Source organism: Heloderma suspectum, chromosome 7, assembly GCF_057233095.1.
Source record: "Heloderma suspectum isolate Gila_16-S chromosome 7, 16-S_ref, whole genome shotgun sequence".
NCBI lineage: Eukaryota > Metazoa > Chordata > Lepidosauria > Squamata > Helodermatidae > Heloderma > Heloderma suspectum.
In genome coordinates, this window is record NC_139464.1 from 42,705,635 (window position 1) to 42,723,259 (window position 17,625).

General features: G+C 47.7%; 1 protein-coding gene across 4 annotated transcripts; it reads right to left on the reverse strand.

Annotated features, from left to right (window-relative positions):
• Positions 1-416: 416 nt before the first annotated feature.
• ANKRD54 (ankyrin repeat domain 54) lies at positions 417-17,479 on the reverse strand. 4 transcript variants are annotated; one of them, XR_014784289.1, is made up of 9 exons: positions 17,188-17,479; positions 15,264-15,311; positions 13,745-13,843; positions 12,224-12,295; positions 10,786-10,833; positions 10,550-10,674; positions 6,206-6,313; positions 1,181-2,905; positions 417-930 (listed from the first exon to the last, which is right to left on the reverse strand). XR_014784289.1 is itself a non-coding variant. In XM_084809771.1 (9 exons), the coding sequence occupies exons 1-9, from the start codon at positions 17,423-17,425 to the stop codon at positions 604-606; spliced, it is 912 nt and encodes a 303-aa protein (XP_084665897.1). In that variant the 5' UTR covers positions 17,426-17,479; the 3' UTR covers positions 418-603. The 4 variants fall into 4 exon arrangements, 2 of the variants coding, with proteins under 2 accessions (XP_084665897.1, XP_084665898.1); XR_014784290.1 differs by having other exon boundaries at positions 418-706; positions 2,436-2,905; XM_084809771.1 differs by having other exon boundaries at positions 418-706; positions 2,835-2,905.
• Positions 17,480-17,625: the final 146 nt, after the last annotated feature.

Genomic DNA, 17,625 nt, shown 5'->3' on the forward strand with positions numbered 1-17,625 from the left:
AGCATGAGACTTCCTGCACCTCTCTTCAGATGATCAGAACAGCTCTTTAAATCAGGGCTGGGCAATTTGTGGCCCTCCAGATGTTTGGGCCTACAACTCCCATCAGCCCCTAGCCAGCATAGCCAATAGTGAGGGATCACGTGAGTTGTAGGCCAAAACATCTGGAGGGCCAGAGTTGTCCACCCTTGCTTTGTGTGTTGTCCTTTCTCACTTCTTACAACCTGGCCAACCATTTTAATACGAGGACAATTTCCCCGCCCTCCCCCCAACTCTGCTATTTTCCCAAACAGCGATGATTAATGTTTTCGCTTGCTATACACTAAAGGAGCTCAATACAAAAATCTGATTTAGTTGGACAGCCTCGCTGTTTCCCAAGCACACTGCACATAAACTGCTGCCAACAAACAAGCAGAGGGTAGCAGAGATACATTGACTGTTTATTGAGTTCGCAACAAGTCCATTAAGACGCAGGAGTTCATAACAACAGAATCCGAGCTGCAAATACAAGACGGAGCCAGCAAATTATATCAGGTCTACAGGCTGCCTTGGCCTTTGCGCTCAAGGCAATGAGACACTGTCATCTTTCATTTCGATGCTATTTGTTCAAGTGAAGAAACTACTGAGTCCAGCTTCAGGCCCCAGGCAAAAAGATAAGATGGGGGGGAGAGCAGGCAAGGCAATGGCGGGCAGAAATGTCCAAGGACACCTTGAAAGCAGACAGCATTTTATTGACATTTACAATTGAAAAGTTCAAATAGCCTCCCACCCTCCCTTGCATATGGGAACAAAGTTCTCGGCATTCACCGTGACAGCTCCAGCACAGGTCACAATCAAGTCAGCATCAAACTTTCCTCCCTGAATGTTCAGGATTCTCCTATCAAAGCTGTTTGGGGCATGAAAGTCAAGATTTGGACCTCTACCTAAAGCAGCCTTCCCCAACCGGGCACCTTCCAGGTGAGTTCCAGCCAGGGGGGTGATGGGAGTTGTGGCTCAACCCATCTGGAAGGCACCGGGTTGGGGAAGGCTGATCCAATTATTCTCCTCTGCCACAAAAGCAGCACAATTGTTTTAAGTCGTAATAGCCTACTAGTCTCAAGGTCCTAAAACAGCCTTGGGGATTTTAGTGATGAAGGAAGCAAGCCACTGACTCCTAGAAGGATTTGCTGAATACAGCCTCTGCCTCCCCCTTTCACCCAGATTGTCAGTGGCTGAAGTCAAAACATGCTTTTATGAGGCAACTACATCCTTGAGGGCTTGTAAGGAGCAACCACCCTGTACCTTTGTACAAGAGGAGCCCTTGACCTCTCACTCCCCTATATTCATTATCCCCCTCCTGACCTTAGGTATGTGGGCGTAGAGGGGACGTGACCTGGTAAAGGTGGCATGGCCATCTGGGGAACCCCGGGGGGCCGGGTTTGGCCCACGGGCCTGAGGTTCAACATCCCTGACCTAGATGGCCACAACAGCCTGGTTTGACACAATGTTATCAGCATGAGCCTCGAACTTGCACTCTCTCCCTGCTTTCTCACGAGCGCAGGGAGAAGGTTTAACGCTTCTGTCCCTGATTCAGAACAGTGATTTGTTGTTACATCTCAACACAGCCCATTGTAATTTGCGGTTATGTCTGAACCGGGCATACATCCCTGCAGGAAGCAAAGTAGTGTTGAAAGCAACCCGAAGTGGACAGCCAGTAGGTTCCACGTTACTTCCATCTCTGATGGATAGGTTACTTAAGCGGACAGGGAGAAAGAGAGAGACAGCCACGGGAATGGCACAGAGTAGGAATATGCCACAGGAGCTGGGGTTCACTGTAGTCCCTCAGTGGGATTCCCATGGGGCCCCAACCTGAGGGAATCTCTTATGTTGCAACAGCTGCTTTCCTCCGTGCAGGCAGATACAGAAAAAGAGCTCTGCCCTCCGCGTCACCTCAGTATGAGCAGGAGAGGGGCTGCGGGAGAGTTCTGTCCGTGCACACCTCAGCTGCCGACTCCCACGTGTGAGCCAACATGCAGGAAACAGGAGCGAGCGGCGGCGTGTTCATGGAAAAAGTGCTGTCACATCCTCTGCTGCCGTTGGGGCCAGAGTGCGGTGGGTGGGGAGAGAAGGCAGTGGGGGCTGGTGGCTCCGATGTCAGTGCGGCAGTGTACCCACTCCGGGTTTCAGCCAGAACCAATCAGAACTCTAACGGGGCTATCCAAGGTGCGAAGCATTGGTGGCCCCACTGACATCGGAACCACCAGCCTCCACTGCGAGAAGGTGAACTGGTTCTTTTTTCTCTCAGTAGTGGGCACAGCTCACACTGCTGGCCCTTCAGCCCTTTCTCAGGTCAAACTATGTACCATATAAAAGACAAAAACAAAAACACACCTCCCCCCATTTCTACAAACACTCGATAATGTGTGTGCTTAAATAACGGGAATTAACAGCAGACAAACCTGACAGCTGCTGTTTCCCCACATGTGCTTGGAGTACATTGGATCTGTCGCTTGCAGGACCTTGAAGATGCTTCCGAAAGGGCAGCGTCCCTACAAGGGGCCAGAGCAAGGTAACCCCACTGATTGGAACGGCGGCCCTGATGCTTAAAAAGCCAATGACAACGGCAAAGAGCGGCCCAATGTCCCCATGGTCAGGGTCTCAGCATGAACCCCTTGTCCAGGAGGAAGAGTCCAAGGCAGCGACAGCAGCCCAGTGGTTTCAGACAGTTTGGCATGCATCCAGTGGGAAAAGCATGCTTGGGACCGGCGGCAGCAGCAGATCCAAAGTCTTGCAGATGAGCTGCACCTTCTGCTGAGGCTTCTCCCTTCGACTGAGAGATCAACAGGAAAGCCCGTTACCTCTTCTCTATCTTCTGCTTCTGCAAGCTGAGCGAGGTGAAGCTGGCGAGGAGGTCAGTAACTTCATCCACCTGCCAGAAAAACAAACACAACACAGTACAGAAGCCCAAAGGGTGGTATCCAATAGTGACATTACACAAACTCAAATAGCACTAGCGGAGCTCAGCTGAATCTTCCCTTTGAGCAAGTGGTGGCGCATTATGCTTGCCCAACTGGTGGCATAAGCATAATGCACAACTGTGTGTACAACCACATTTGCACAAATGTAACTTTAGTTGGATGTTCCTCTTGCGCATAGTTCGGAACCTACGTTTCCGCTAGCACAATGTCATTTGCGTTAGTGGACTGACAATGTTGGATACTGCCCAAAGCCGCAATCGGGAGAAGGCAAAGCATTAATAAAGGATGGGACTCAAATTGTCCAGTCAAGCTACAGAACCCTAAAGTAAGAGAAATTTCTGCTACTAGTGGACAGAGTGATGAGAAGGACTCCTGCAAAGGCAAGGTTCCTTGAAGAATGGATGAGAGTATGAGGACAGGAAAAGCCAGGACATATAGGGATTTAGACAGTCACCCATTGCTAACAACCAGAGTGGCAAGCTTTCAATTGGTGTGTGTCGTGCCCAGAAAAGATGCAATTTTTCTCCCCATTCAAAGCAGCTGGTTGGAATTAAGCCCAGGTGGACTTGGTAAGGGCAGGGGTGAAAAAGCAGAGGTGTGGGATAAGCAGGAGCAGCAGGCTTGACTTTATAAGCAGCAAAGAACGCTGAGGAAGAGAGAGAAGGTGAAGGACTTACAAGGCAAAGACTGCAAGGGAGGCGGTGTTGGACTGACAGCCTTGGAAAAGAAAGACTCTGAGAATGGTTTGTAGGACAAAAGTGTTTGTAGGACACTTGTGACCCTCCAGATGTTTTGACCTACAACTCCCATGACCCCTCACCATCGGCTATATGGTCTAGAGCTGATAGGAGTTGTAGGTCAAAACATCCGGAGGGCCACAAATAGCCAACACCTGGGAGTCAGTCCTCAACCCTCTCCTGCAGGGGTGAACAATTCTAGGCTCTCCAGATGTTCTGGACTACAACTCCCATCATCCTCAGCCTCCATAGACAGTGTTGAGGGATCATGACAGTTGTAGGCCAAAACAACTGGATAGCCACAAGTTGTCCACCCTTGATCCCCTGGGATGAGCCAGGGCTCCTAGGTCCAAGAACAGTGACCTGGAGTGGTTCCAAGCCCTGTACTCTGACATACAAGGGGGCTGGGAGTGCTCTGAAGGGCTGGGATCTTGTGGGGAACTCTAAACGGCGCAAATAATCAATTAAAATTATGGATTAATGTTTGATCCCAGATTAATCAGGGTTGACAACAAGACTGAGACTGTTAAAAAGGACCTGCTGCCATGCAGGTTGCAGAGATGCATTGCGTTCCTCCTCCATGCACAAGATTTGATGAAAAAACAATCAGAAAAATGTATTCCTTCCAATTTATAGCCAAAACTACTATATAACTTTCTTGTCACAGTGGAACTGTGATGGCATTGCTTCCAACAGTAACAACCATGTGCAACTGGAGTAGGTAGTGTTATTTAATAGTCTTTAAAATGTGAATCTCCCTAACAATACTAATATGCCTTGAGGTTGTTTACCCTTAATCCATTTTGTTACGTTACTAATAACAGAAATTATTCCATAGCCCCAATTGGAAGTTAAACAAAACCTTTCGTTTTACTGATTTCTACAAATCTGTTAATTAAATGGTATGCTATTTAAAGAGAATGTGTCTCTTCCATTCAAGGTTCTAAAAAAGGCTCTGACATTGAGCAATATAGAAATATATTTAAACTTGGTTAAAAGTCAGATATTGAAGGAGTAACCCTAAGCTTCCAAGGAGAACTGGTGAGAAGCCATAGGATGCTGTGGATGTTCCTCTCTGCGGGCGGAGGCCCTCCTAATGGAAAGCTCTGCTGCTGTGGCTGACCCACCCGCAGTGTCCAATGGGCACCACAATGCGGTGTTCACAGGATCATAGAATAGTACGGCTGGAGGGGGCCTATAAGACCATCAAGTCCAGCCCCCTGTTCAATGCAGGAATCTAAGTCAAAGCATCCCTGACAGATGGCTGTCCAGCTTCATTTTGAATGCCTCCAGTGTAGGACAGCCCACTACCTCCCTAGGTAATGGGTCCCATTGTTGTATTGCTCTAACAGTCAGGAAGTTTCTCCTGATGTTCAGCCGGAATCTGGCTTCCTGTCGCTTGAGCCCACTATTCTGTGTCCTGCATTCTGGGATGATGGAGAAGACATCCTGGCCTTCCTCTCTGTGACAACCTTTCAAGTACTTGAAGAGCGCTATCCTATCTCCCCTCAGTCTTCCCTTCTCAAGGCTAAACATGCCCAATTCTTTCAGTCTCTCCACATACGGCTTTGTTTCCAGTCCCCTGATCATCTTTGTTGCCCTCCTCTAAACCCTCTCCAGTTTGTCTGCATCCTTCTTAAAGTGTGGCACCCAGAACTGGACACAGTACTCCAGGTGAGGCCTAGCCAGTGCTGAGTAGAGGGGAACTAGTACGTCACATGATTTGGAAGCTATACTTCTATGAATGCAGCCCAAAATAGCATTTACCCTTTTTGCAGCCACATCACATTGTTGGCTCATATCCAGCTTGTGATCTACAAAAATTCCAAGATCCTTCTCGCTTGTAGTATTGTTGAGCCAAGTATCCCCCATCTTGTAACTGTGCATTTGGTTTCTTTTTCCTAGGTGCAGAACTTGTCATTTATCCCTATTAAATTTCACTCTGTTGTTTTCTGCCCAGAGCTCTAGCCTATCAAGATCACTTTGAATTATGTTTCTGTCTTCCAGGGTATTAGCTATCCCGCCCAATTTTGTGTCATCTGCAAATTTGATAAGCATTCCCTGCACCTCCTCCTCCAAGTCATTAATACAAATGTTGAAGAGCACTGGGCCCAGGACTTAGCACTGCGGTACCCCGCTCATTACCAATCCCCAGTTTGAGAAGTTCGCATTGATAAGCAGATGTATGTTCCAGATGTATGTCAAGGAAGGCTGGATCCACAGCTCCTAGGCTCCTTCGTTCCTCCAGCTTGCCCCCAAACAGGCTCCTTAAATACACTAGCCTCAGAGGTGGCATAGTTAATTGCCTCCCATTGGTTTCAAAGGGAAGGGTTAAAATCAACAACACACCAGCTCAAAAGCCAGCAATGCGCCCCCCCCCCCCACTCCTGCCCTAGGTGATGTGAGCCAGCAGGGCTTTAGATATGGTGGATGCTCTGCCATGGAACTCCCCCGCCCCCGGTAAGTAGAATTGCTCTGCCCATGAAGTATACAAAATTGTCCTTGGTCACTCACTTGTTCTTTTGTACTAGTCATCTGTAGCCTGGTGCAAAGATCATCAAGCTGTTCCCGCTGCTCGTGACGGCCAAGTCGGTCAAGGTATTCCCGCAACATCTGGATGATCTAAAACATGCAGCATGGGAGAGATGGGGTTTGGTATGAGCAACGGGGAGTGTGCAGACTTTGAACCAGAGTGCCAAAACTGAAGAGCATGTTTCCCTCCATAGAAAGGCTGATTAGGGCTCCTGGTATGTCATATCAAAAAATTTTCAAATTCCAGAAGAAATTCTGAGGACCTAAATTTTGCAACCAGGCACTCTTACACAAATATACTTAATTTGCACACTTCAGAATGTAGGCTGGGAATGATGAGAACTGCAGCCCAACATATCTGGAAGGCACCAGGTTGGGGAAGACTGCTGAAATGTTGGCAGCATATTGCCACAGAATTCACATTTTGGTACAGTATCATTATCAGTTTATTTGTATGCTGTGTTTCCATGCTTACAGCATCAAAAGGTTCACACAACATAACAAAATTTGTAAGTAATTAACAGTTGCAAATTATAACAACATTGAGACATCCAGACACATAAAAGTATCACATTGGATTAAACAATCCTAAAATATTTATACCAAGGTGGGTTGGAGGTGGACATGCTGAAAAGCCGAGAGTGGGAGAGAAAGTAGAAGCTCTGTAACAAAGGGATGTTGTGGGGGCGGGGAAGCAACACGGAAGTAAGGATCCTATATTTGTTCCCCCTTGACCAGATACAGGCCCCCCAAAAGATTGTGACTGGAGAAAGCTAGGTCATTTCTTCACACAATGCAAAATTTACTTCCATACTTCTTTATGACATGATATGGCAATGGCTTCTAGCGTAAATGATTAAGGGCGCAATCCTGTGCATGTTTAGAAGGAAAAAAAGTCCCACAACTCCCAGCATTCCCCAGACAGCCACGTAAACTGTGCATTGTGTAAAGAAATGGCCTTCCAGCTTTCTCCAGCCACAACCTTTTGCTGGGAGTTGTAGGACTTTTTCCATCTAAACATGTATAGGATTGCACCCTAAAAAAGGGTCTGAGCAAGTTCATGGAGCTACTATCCATAACAACTGAATGGAAGCCTCGCGTTAACAGCTGAATGGAATGGGAGCTTCACGTTAACAATTGAACGGAAGCTTCATGAATGGAAGCTTCACGCCAGAATAACTGAATGGAAGCTTCACATTTGGACGTGGATCATAGCTCAGTGGTAGAGGACATGTCTGGCATGCAGTAGGGCCTCATCTTCAATGCCCAGCGTTTCTAGTCAAAAGGATCAGGTTAGCAGGTGACAGGAAAGACCCTTCTCTGTTTTGAGTTCCTGGAGAGATGCTGTCAGGCAGAGTACCCGGTACTGATGGGCAACAGGCCAACCTGGTGTATGGCAGCTTCTTATGTTCAGTAACATAATTGTATGTTACATACAAGTATGTTACAAGTATGTTACATTGTATATTACATACTTACATTACAGGTTGTATGGCTGTACACCATACAACTTGGTGTATGGCAGCTTCTTATGTTCAGTGGCAGTAAGGATTAGTCCCAGGAGGCAACCTGCCCACGGGCCCTGTTTTAAGAGTTTCCAGTCCAACCGCAGCATGAACTTTCTGGATATGGTGTTATTTTCTCGTCTGCTTTAGAGGTGTGATTTTTGCCTATTAAAAGAAGGAATCGCACCCTTCTCCAGGCAGCGGTGGTAGTGCTGGCGGCTGAATGTGGGGTGGGTGCCACTGAAGTTCGTGGGAGTTGGTTTTGCCACTGATGCCAATTGTTAACGAGCAGATCATTCCCTCAGCACTTCCTCTCCTTTTTCATCCCAAAATATTTGGGGCTCTGTCATGTAGCCAAGCTTGGGAAAATAACCACAAAGGCCAGCCCCTCTGACATGCTGAGGTGCATCTGTGTGTGCAGAAGCTGGGAACAAGGAGCCAATTGCCCATCCCTGCCTCACCCCTTTCCCTGCAGCTTGAGTTGCGTGCAAGAGCCAGGCTGCGCCTGTCCCTTTACAGCAGGGATGCAGAACCTCTTTCAGCCCCAAGGTTGAATTCCATTTCAGAGAAGCTTTCGGGGTCCACATTCCAGCAGTGGGCAGTGGAGAAGGCAGAAGGGCCAAAAGATTGATTAAATAAATAAATAAATAAATAAATACATACATACATACATACATACATACCAGCATATTATAGCTTAAAGCTCTTTTTGCCAGAAGCTAAGCCTTGGGACAGACATTTCAACCTGTAAGAAAAACTGTACAAAAGCCAAGAAGCCACCAGGTATCCAGTGGTTGGGGAACAGGGCATGGAGCCTTCTGGAGAACCCAGAGGGCTGGGGTAGAATGAGAGGAGGGCCAGATTCAGCCCCCAGATCCGAGGTCCTACACCCCTGCTTTAAGGTGTTTATAGGCTGCCCGCTGCAAGGCCCTGCATCGATACAGCTGAGCAGGGTGGCCACTAGGGATGTATGGATTTTGTAAAATCTATTATGCCTATGTTGCAAGGATTGTCAGATGCCCTTCGTTCTGTCTGCTCATTTTTTTCTACTTCCCGAATTTGCACAAATGTGAATTTGGACAAACTTGCTCTTGCAAAAATGTGAAAATCCCCCTCAAAAATGTGCAAATACCCCCAAAATGTGCATTTCCATGCTTTTGCCTATGGGGGAAATGCTCATTTTCAGCTGGTGTTCTTTTATTTTACATATTTTTCTATGACTAAATTTGTGTAAAATTCCAGAACGTTAAAAAAAAAAACTGTCTGCAAGTCCACAGAATCCGTGTGAATTGGGAAAAGCCATTCCAGATTCATAGAAATCCGAACTCATGTGATTCCAATGCGGATTTCTCTGATATCCCTAATGGCCGCTGAGGAAAAGGCATGCATTTTTCCTCCACAGCCACCTCAACTGCTCCCGCCACCGCACAACCACCTGACGCAAGCCACTCTGCTTTATCCTACAAGCCTTTAAAAATGTTTTTATATAATATTACTACATGCACCAGCATTGCAGGATGGGCCTTTTGAAAAATGAAAAATGCCCTGGAGCAGCAGCATGGGACAGAGTATTGCTGGGGTTGGCAAAGGCAGCCTTCTGACAGAGCTGGGGTTGGGGGGAAGAGGAATAGTTTCCTCATCAGTCCCTGTATCCTTTGTGTGGGGTCTAGGTGACGTACAATTTTGACAGAAGAGGATGAGCGCTTTATCGTGCAAGCACCCCCTCCCCCCAAACATGTGGGGAACCTTTTTTCTATCAAGAGCTGCATTCCCTCAGGGATAACATGGCTGGCAGTAGGCAGGGCCAAAGCTAGCAATAGGGATGCATGAGAAATTTGTTTCAGTTTGGTTTTGAAGAAGATTTATCCAGTTTGCATCTTTCGGACGGAACGCGGACTCGGGTGCAATCTGTAGTTGAAGTCTGTGTATTTCTGAGCCTGCAATTCGATTTGCAGACTGAGAAAATTGCATTCAACAGCATGTGTATGTTGAAAAATGTGCATGAAAAAATGTGTACTTTAGAAAAATGCACACAAATATGCTTTCACCAATAGGAGCAGAATGCATACGTTTCAACGATGTGCACAACTGATGTGTACATTTTGAAAAACATGCACGAAAATACACATGGATTTTCATGCGAAAAGAAAAAAAGCAAACCTTGCAATCTGATACAGATTCAAGTCCGAATGAGCTTCAAGATGGAATTTGGAAAATATTGGTGAGCTTGGGTTTTGCTGATTCGCATATTCCCAGCTAGCAATAGCTGGAGCCACTCCTTCCCTCTGTTTCTGCCACACCCTTCTCTCTTTGGGTTTCTCCAGATGGCCACCTCTGCTTCCCCTGGCCCCATACCCTTTCCCCCACCCAGTTGGCGGTTCCCTATCTTTTGTGCTTTTTTTGTCATTTTAAAAGGTTGAAATGCCTCTCCTCGGGCTTGGTTACTGGCAGGAAGAGTTCAAAGCTAAAGTATGCTGGTATTTTTGGCCCTGCCCCATTTGCCTTTGGCTCCACCCACTATTGGAATGTGGCTCCTGAGAGCGTCTCTGAAATCAAATCGAGCCCTTTGGCTGAAAGAGGCTCGACATCCCAGTATCCACAACTTGCATTTCAGTCCACTAAGCTGCACATATGTTCTCTTTCCTACCCTGAATTTTACAGCTTCACATCTGACTTAGAATCCACTGACTCTCAGGTTACTAAACCATTTGAGTACCCAAATTCACTCCCCTACCCCAATTGTCTTCTAGTGGGCATAGGAACCAATGCTAAATATAGAAAAGCCAACCAGCTACAATCTCCCAAGGAGTATTTCTTCCACCTGCTTCACTTCAAGACGCACTGCTTCCAGGCTCTGCGAGAGGCCCTCCTGCAAGATGTTCAACTTTGACTTGGCCAAATGGAGAGGGGTCCTTCCAGCCCGATCCAAGGCATCTACTCGAGCTCCTGCAAGATGCACATATTGAAGAAGAAAGGGATGTTTTTAAAGAGGCCCAGCCTTAGGAGACTATGAAAGAGGAGAAGGCAAGAGGATAATTTGCCAAGAGGAAGCATTACCTCCACGGAGCAGTGTGGTGATGACAGGAACATGGTTCGTGCAGGCAGCTGGGGAGGGAAAACATGATATGCACGACTAAGTAGTGCTTTACAGAAAAGCAGTGTGAGACTCAGGGTAAAGACTGCCCATTTCTCCACGTGGTACCTTTGCAAAGGTACCGGTGCAGTGGGCTGGCTCACCATGGAAGCCAAGAAAACCCTGATTCAAATCTCGCCTCAGCCATGTTTCACAAGGGGGCCTTGAGCAAGCCAATACTGCCTCAGCCGCAGCAATCCCTATCCACAATATACGGATAGACTACAGTAAGGATTGAAGAGATGGCATGCATGCAACGCTCTGAACACATGAAATATGTCTTCACAAATGCCAAGTATTATTTGTTGTAAAGGGATTATGATCAAGTCTGAAAATTCATGCCTAATCCTCCTGTTTTCAATTATCAGAATAAATAATGGAAATCAAGTGAACTTCTGTAACTTTTCCAAGTGCACAAAACAAGGTGGTTGTTTTTTAAAAAACAGATTGTGGGATATATTCTGTTCCCACTGGCAAAGGGTAGAAGGTGAGGATTCATGAGGCATGAGACGCAATAGGGCAGATAGCTGAACTGTAGTTCTACTCATACCATCTCTCGTTTCTGAGCTTCTAAGCAGATGCTGCACATGCAAGTTTCAAACAAATCTCCACAAGGAGAACCAAAAGATCAAAGCTCATATTCTCAGTATTCTGACAAGGTTACCAGATTCTATACTTGGTTGTTCAATTATATCCTTGCAGGTCCACGACTCTATGCTTAAGCATTCATCACCATCATCATCAGGCATTTATACAGCACTTTAATGTTCAATATGCCTCACATACATTATCACAGTAAACCTTATCACAGCTCTGCAGGGCAGGCTAGTATAATGATCTTGCAGATGAGGATGGGGCCTGAGAGATAATGGCTGGTGTAAGGCCACCTCATGAGTTCACAGCTGAGAAGAGACATGGATCAGCAACCTCCTGGATCACTGCTCATTCTCTTAGCCACTACACTACACCCCAGATGATGCTACCTGCAGTTATGGCAAATACCTAGTCTTATCAAATTCCTTAAGGCAGAAGACCTTCCAGTAATTCAGGGGTGGGCAATTTGTGGCTCTCCAGATGTTTTGGCCTACAACTCCCATAATCCTTTACCATTGGTTAAGTTGGCTAGGCTAAAACATCTGGAGGGTCACAAGTTGCCTACTACTGCTCTAACTCTATCTTTACAGTATTCAACGTAAGGAATTCCAAGGTCTCCCTGGCAGTTCTCCCAAACACAAAAGATTGCTACTGTGATACAAAGGAAGGAAAGAAGATACAAATGAAAGCTACAGGCGGGGAAGTCTACAGCGAAAGGCAGAGTAAGAAGATGACCACATTGCTGCATTCCAGGTGGTTGATACTTACCCAAATGCAAGGGTGTGTTCCCCAGACCATCTCGCTGGTTTGGGTCAGCTCCATGGTCCAAAAGCAACTGGACTAAAACACAAACAGACCCACCTCAACTTTGTCTTGAACTTGAAGAGCGCAGAACCCCCACCAGAACTCCCGAAATACTAAATCAGCACCATCTAGCTCTACAGGAGTCAGCCAGCTAGAGTGGCTTATTCAAAAGAGCCAGCAAAATCACCTTTGCCCGTGTCTCCCCAAAATCTGTTTCTTTGCAAAAGTCCTTTAGAGAAGGTGTGGGGAGCCTGTAGCCTTCCAGATGTTGCTAGATGCCAAGTCCCATTAGCCCCAACCAGCATGGCCAATGGTCAGGGATGATGGGAGTTGGGATCGAACAACATCTGCAGGCTCCCCACTCTGCTTTAGCGGAACTGGGATCTCCTGAAATGTGTCCTTTGTGTCCTTGAAACTGTCAAGTTTGCATACTGAGTACTAGAAGCCCCCTAATGATCTAATGCTGCCGCTGTCATTCTTGATTGGCAGCAGCTTGCTATGTTCTCAAAGTTCCTTTCCATTCCTGCTCCCAAAGCTCCTTTAACTAAATGTTTCAGGAATCACATCCCAGCCTCCCACATAAAGCCATAGTTCCGCCCTAAAATGTTCAGGAATAATGGGCATCTGACAATCCTATGTGACACTGTCAGGGGTGTTTCTGAGCACAGGGAGTGGGATAGCAGTTCAGATTCTGAAGGAGAACCGCCAGACACGGAGGAGGTGTTTTCCCAGGCTAATCCAGATATGAGTAGGCCGGCTTCCTAGGTTACAAACGTCCAGCTGGCTGAAGATGAGGGTCCCTCTTCACCTCCCGCCCCATGAAAGGCAGGGAACAGGAGGAGGCGGGGTGTGGGGAGTATGACCTAACAGACGCCAGACACAGGCGCAGAGCAAAGACAGAGAAGGCAAGAGCGGAACTTAGATGGTCTACCCGATTGGCCTTGTGTGAAAAGCTGCGCTTAGAGGCCTCACAAGAAGAGAGGGACATCCCGCGCTTAAGTTAGGCTAGCCAGACCGCCTCCCTCTTCAAACATCCGGCAACTCTCATAACTTCCCTTTGAATCCCCTGAAGGCATTCCCTTGTAGACTGAGAGTCACTGAGAATTCACATCTGTATGACCCTGTGAAGTAATGGATTAAAAGCGGTAGACTGATGCCTCTCCTCTGTGTATGTTTGGGCGTAGAAGTAAGAGGGGGGCCAAAGGAACCCTGACAGTCACCATGATAGTTGAGAAATCATGCTCCAAAAGAGTATCGCTGTGCATCAAATCACTCCACCCCTGTACTAGCCCATGCCCGCCGCTTATGACCAGAGTTTCCTTCCACAAGCTAGGAGCAGTGGGCTGCACTAGTGAAACCCATGATGCTCGCAAAGATGCTTTAGAGGATGCCAACATTTTCAGAAAGAAAGAAAACAAGCAGCAACCAATCCCTGCAAAGCAGGGCCAGAAGCTGACAGTTCCACCTCATTTCAAGGTGGCTCACCAATATGGTCGTTTCCATTGCAGGAAGCGAAGTGCAGCGCCGTTCGACCTTTGTCATCAGCAGCACAGGGATCTGCCCCGTCTTCCAGAAGTTGCTGCACTGGTGCCACCAAGGAAAACAAGACAAGACAGTGTCAATAGGGCTGAGGTGTTCTGTTGGTTAAGGCTGCCCATAAGAATTGCAGCTCAAGGTGCAATGAATTCTGACATAATGGCCCAAAGATTGATGCTTCGTGCTGAAGACCCAAGCACGGTGTAGTCAGACTTTTTCAGTAACAATTATTGAGAAGTAATTCAACATCAGATACTTTCTTAACACGTAGAAGTAAACTAGCAGAATGCAATACAAAGCATTCACAGGCAGAATTCGTATTTACTGAAATCAGTTTTTTGCCAGAATGTCTTTTTAGTAACTTACAAAATCAGCTCTTTAAAAATAATTCCAGTGGCAAATATAATTCACACTTCTCCTAATGCAAATTATTTACTGACATCTGGATCCTCATTTAATCAGGATATTATATCCCCACTGCTACACACCTATATACATTTGTTTTTCTGAAACAAACAAAAAAAATTATATGATGCCTAGCGTTCAAATACATCTCACGGCACAATCCAGCCAAAGTTAAACACAAAGTCCTCGTGATTTCAACCGAGGGTGGAGATTTAATACAGATTTTAACTGTCCCACAGAAGCTAATTGTGAAAGTGTTTCACTTTGCTGCATCACACCCAACACCTCCCTATGTGGGATGGGGAATGCGTGGCCCTCCAGATGTTGGCCAACTGCAACTTTCATCAGCCCTGGCCAGCATAGCCAATGGTGAGGGATGTTGGGAGTGGCAGTCCAGCAACATCTGGAGGGCCACACTGTCCCCATCCCTGTCATACATAAAGATATGCAGACATTAATGCAGCCTTGTATATACGGACTCACCTGGTCATCAAAGGCAACCAGGAATTGCATGCAGGCGAGTGCATGGAATTCCATGCAGCAAGGGGAAGGATGGAGCCCTCCATCCCTCCTCTGCACCTAGTATAGAAATGCAGCTCTCTGCACCTCCTCTGCCAGACCCAAGCAGGCTAATAAAAACATCTGCGGGCTAGTATCTTTGGGGGGATTATTTACAAGGCTGCACTAATAGCTTGATCTTATGCACTGCTTGTGCTGTGTAAGCTGGAATTGGTTATGAGTGGCTTAAGGAGCAACTAGGAAAGGAAGGAAGCTAACCTGTATGGGGAAAGACTCACACCTTGGTCACCACCAGATACCTCCTCAGGCTCACGGGCAGAGTCTTAAGTCTTTCTACTCATGGGATTCTCAAGCTTCTGATCTTCAGCACCATTCTGAAGCCACAGCCCACAATTCACAGCATGACCTTTACCATGCAGAAACCATGTTCCTACTTACCGCATTTTAACCTTGTAAGACGCACATCCCCCCACCCCACCCTGGCCGCCCAGAACCCATGCAGAAGAAGATATCTGAAGACAGGGCCTGAAGGATGCAATCTTACCTGTTTCTAAGTCATTAGAATTGGCAGCTTCTCTCAACCTTTTCAAAGCTGTGGGAAAAAAGAGAGGGTGTGTGGGTTTTTCCCCAGAGGAAAGTGAATGGAACAACAACCGTTTATTCCCCTCGCTCCTCACAAAAACATACAAAAAAAGGTTTTGCAAAACTAATGCCTCTTTGTTGCTTATGTTTTTTATTTGCAGTGCGCAGTCCATGCCTCCCCTCAAGGTTGCGCCTCTATTGTGCAATATGGCACTTTTGTGAGCACTAAAAAGTAGTATTTCGTACTCAGGAAAATGTGATACATTGCTAGGTAGCATCTCCATTGTGATGGTGACTCCTCACCTACTGCAGGCATTTAACTGGATATCTCCTACATTGTGATGCTGTAATTCTCAGAGGCTAGGCCATGTGATTCCCAGCTGTATAACTCCAGGATTGCTCATTCAGTTTTAAATTTTATTTTAAAAGTGAAAATAGCAGCATGGTTGGCTTCCCCTCTTCCCACTAATTTAATTCTCATTGGGTTGCAAATCATTTTTGTTTAAAATGGAAGGCTCTCCACTCCCCCTTGCCTGCCGTGGAATGTGGCTGTGTTCACAGTCAGTCTACCTGCAAATATATTATTCTCAGATCACTTCCTCATTTTGCTCCTGCAAGTCTCTAAAGAGACTCTCCAGAAACCAATGGCCCTGTGTTTGTGGAAAAACAAGAATGTGACTCTACAAGGTTTACCCAATTCACTTCTCCCCACGCAGTTACTCAGAAGAAGGTAGCATTTTCCCCACCCTTTTTGGTTGCCATTTCTCCAGACACTAGAATGTCAAGGGATTACTTCACTTGGGCTTTAATCCTATACACGCTTGCCTGGAAATAAGCACCAATGAACGCAGTGAGCCTCGCTTTTGAGTAAACATGCACAGGTTTGCGCCATAAGGCTGCATACTCAGATCAATTCAACATGAAGCAGTTACTCCTCAGCATACTTCAGCCACCCCTTCCTACTCCTAATCAAGGCAGCTACCATGCAGAGTCCCCCAAAACTCTTCTCAGTACCTACATAGGTAAAAACGGGTCCAGTCACTACCAAATAAAGCCACAGGAGTTATTTCAGATTTGTGTTTCTGAGTCAGCCTTGTTTCCCACTCTTCCCTGGGGGGACAGAGCATGGCAGTTTAGCCCCTCAAAAAACACTCCAGTCACCACACCTTCTTGGCCCTCCCTCCTTCATCAACAACAGAAGAGCATGAACTATGTAGCTGAAAGGGCATTAGCCTGGAGAGTCTGACCATATGAACCGCCATGATGGCCCATATTTATTCAGCATGTTTACTCAGAAGTTTATTTGCTCAGAAGTAGGTTCCATTCAAGTGCAATAAGGCTTACTCCCCAGTAAGCAAACTTTGATTGAAGTCCAACTCTATGCATGTTTAGTTTTGAATCCCTACTGCTGCTACAATCTCATTTGACAGCCTTCCCAACCTGGTGTCTTCCTGATGTGCTGGGCTACAACTCCCACCACCCCCAGCCAGCATGGGCACTGGGCATTGGTAGCTGGGGATGATGGCGGCTGCAACCCAACAAATGGGGCCGTGCTGCCTGTGTGTGATGGCAGCTGTAGTCCAAATACATCTGGAGGTCGCCAGGATGGAGAAGGGTGCCCTCTGTCATAGTCACATTTACTCGGAAGTAAGCCCCATTTGAGCCCCTCGGGCTTTCCTCCCGAACAAAACACGCACAGGATCAGGCGCGTAGCCTTGCAAGGCCCGCAGGCTGGCCAGCTTTCCAATCCAGCTACTGGGCTGCTGCCGAAGCGCCCAGACGACTGCCTCGGAAAGGGCTGGAACTGGGTCTGGACCTTCCCGCCACGGAGGCGCGCGCTACGCAGGGGGCAGCCCCCTCGCTTCCCTCCGCGCCCAGCCCCTCACCGTGGGTCTCCTTGCCCAGAGGCCCCACCTTGCGGTGCAGCCGGGCGGCCCTGCGGCGGCGGCCGACGATCTTGCACACGCGCGGCTCGCGCTGCCACGGGAGCTGCAGGTAGCTCAGCGAGGCGGGGTCCGGGGCGTCGGGCACGGCCCGCAAGGCGGCTCCCAGGCCCGCCAGCGAGAACATGCTCGCGGTCGCGGCGGCTGGGGAGCCGGGAGCCCCCGCGTCGCCGCCCTCCATCCCTGCCGCCCGGCCGACCCTGCGCCGCCGCCGCGTCGGCCCGGCCCACGCTCCGCGGCGGGCTCACGGGAGGCGGGGGCGGGCACTCGCGTAACCAGGCAACGGGTTCGCGAGCACCTATCGGGGCCACTCGGGAGCTCCGCGGCCGCCGCCGCGTAGCCAATCAGAAAAGGCGGATGCTAGAATAGGCGGGCAGAGAA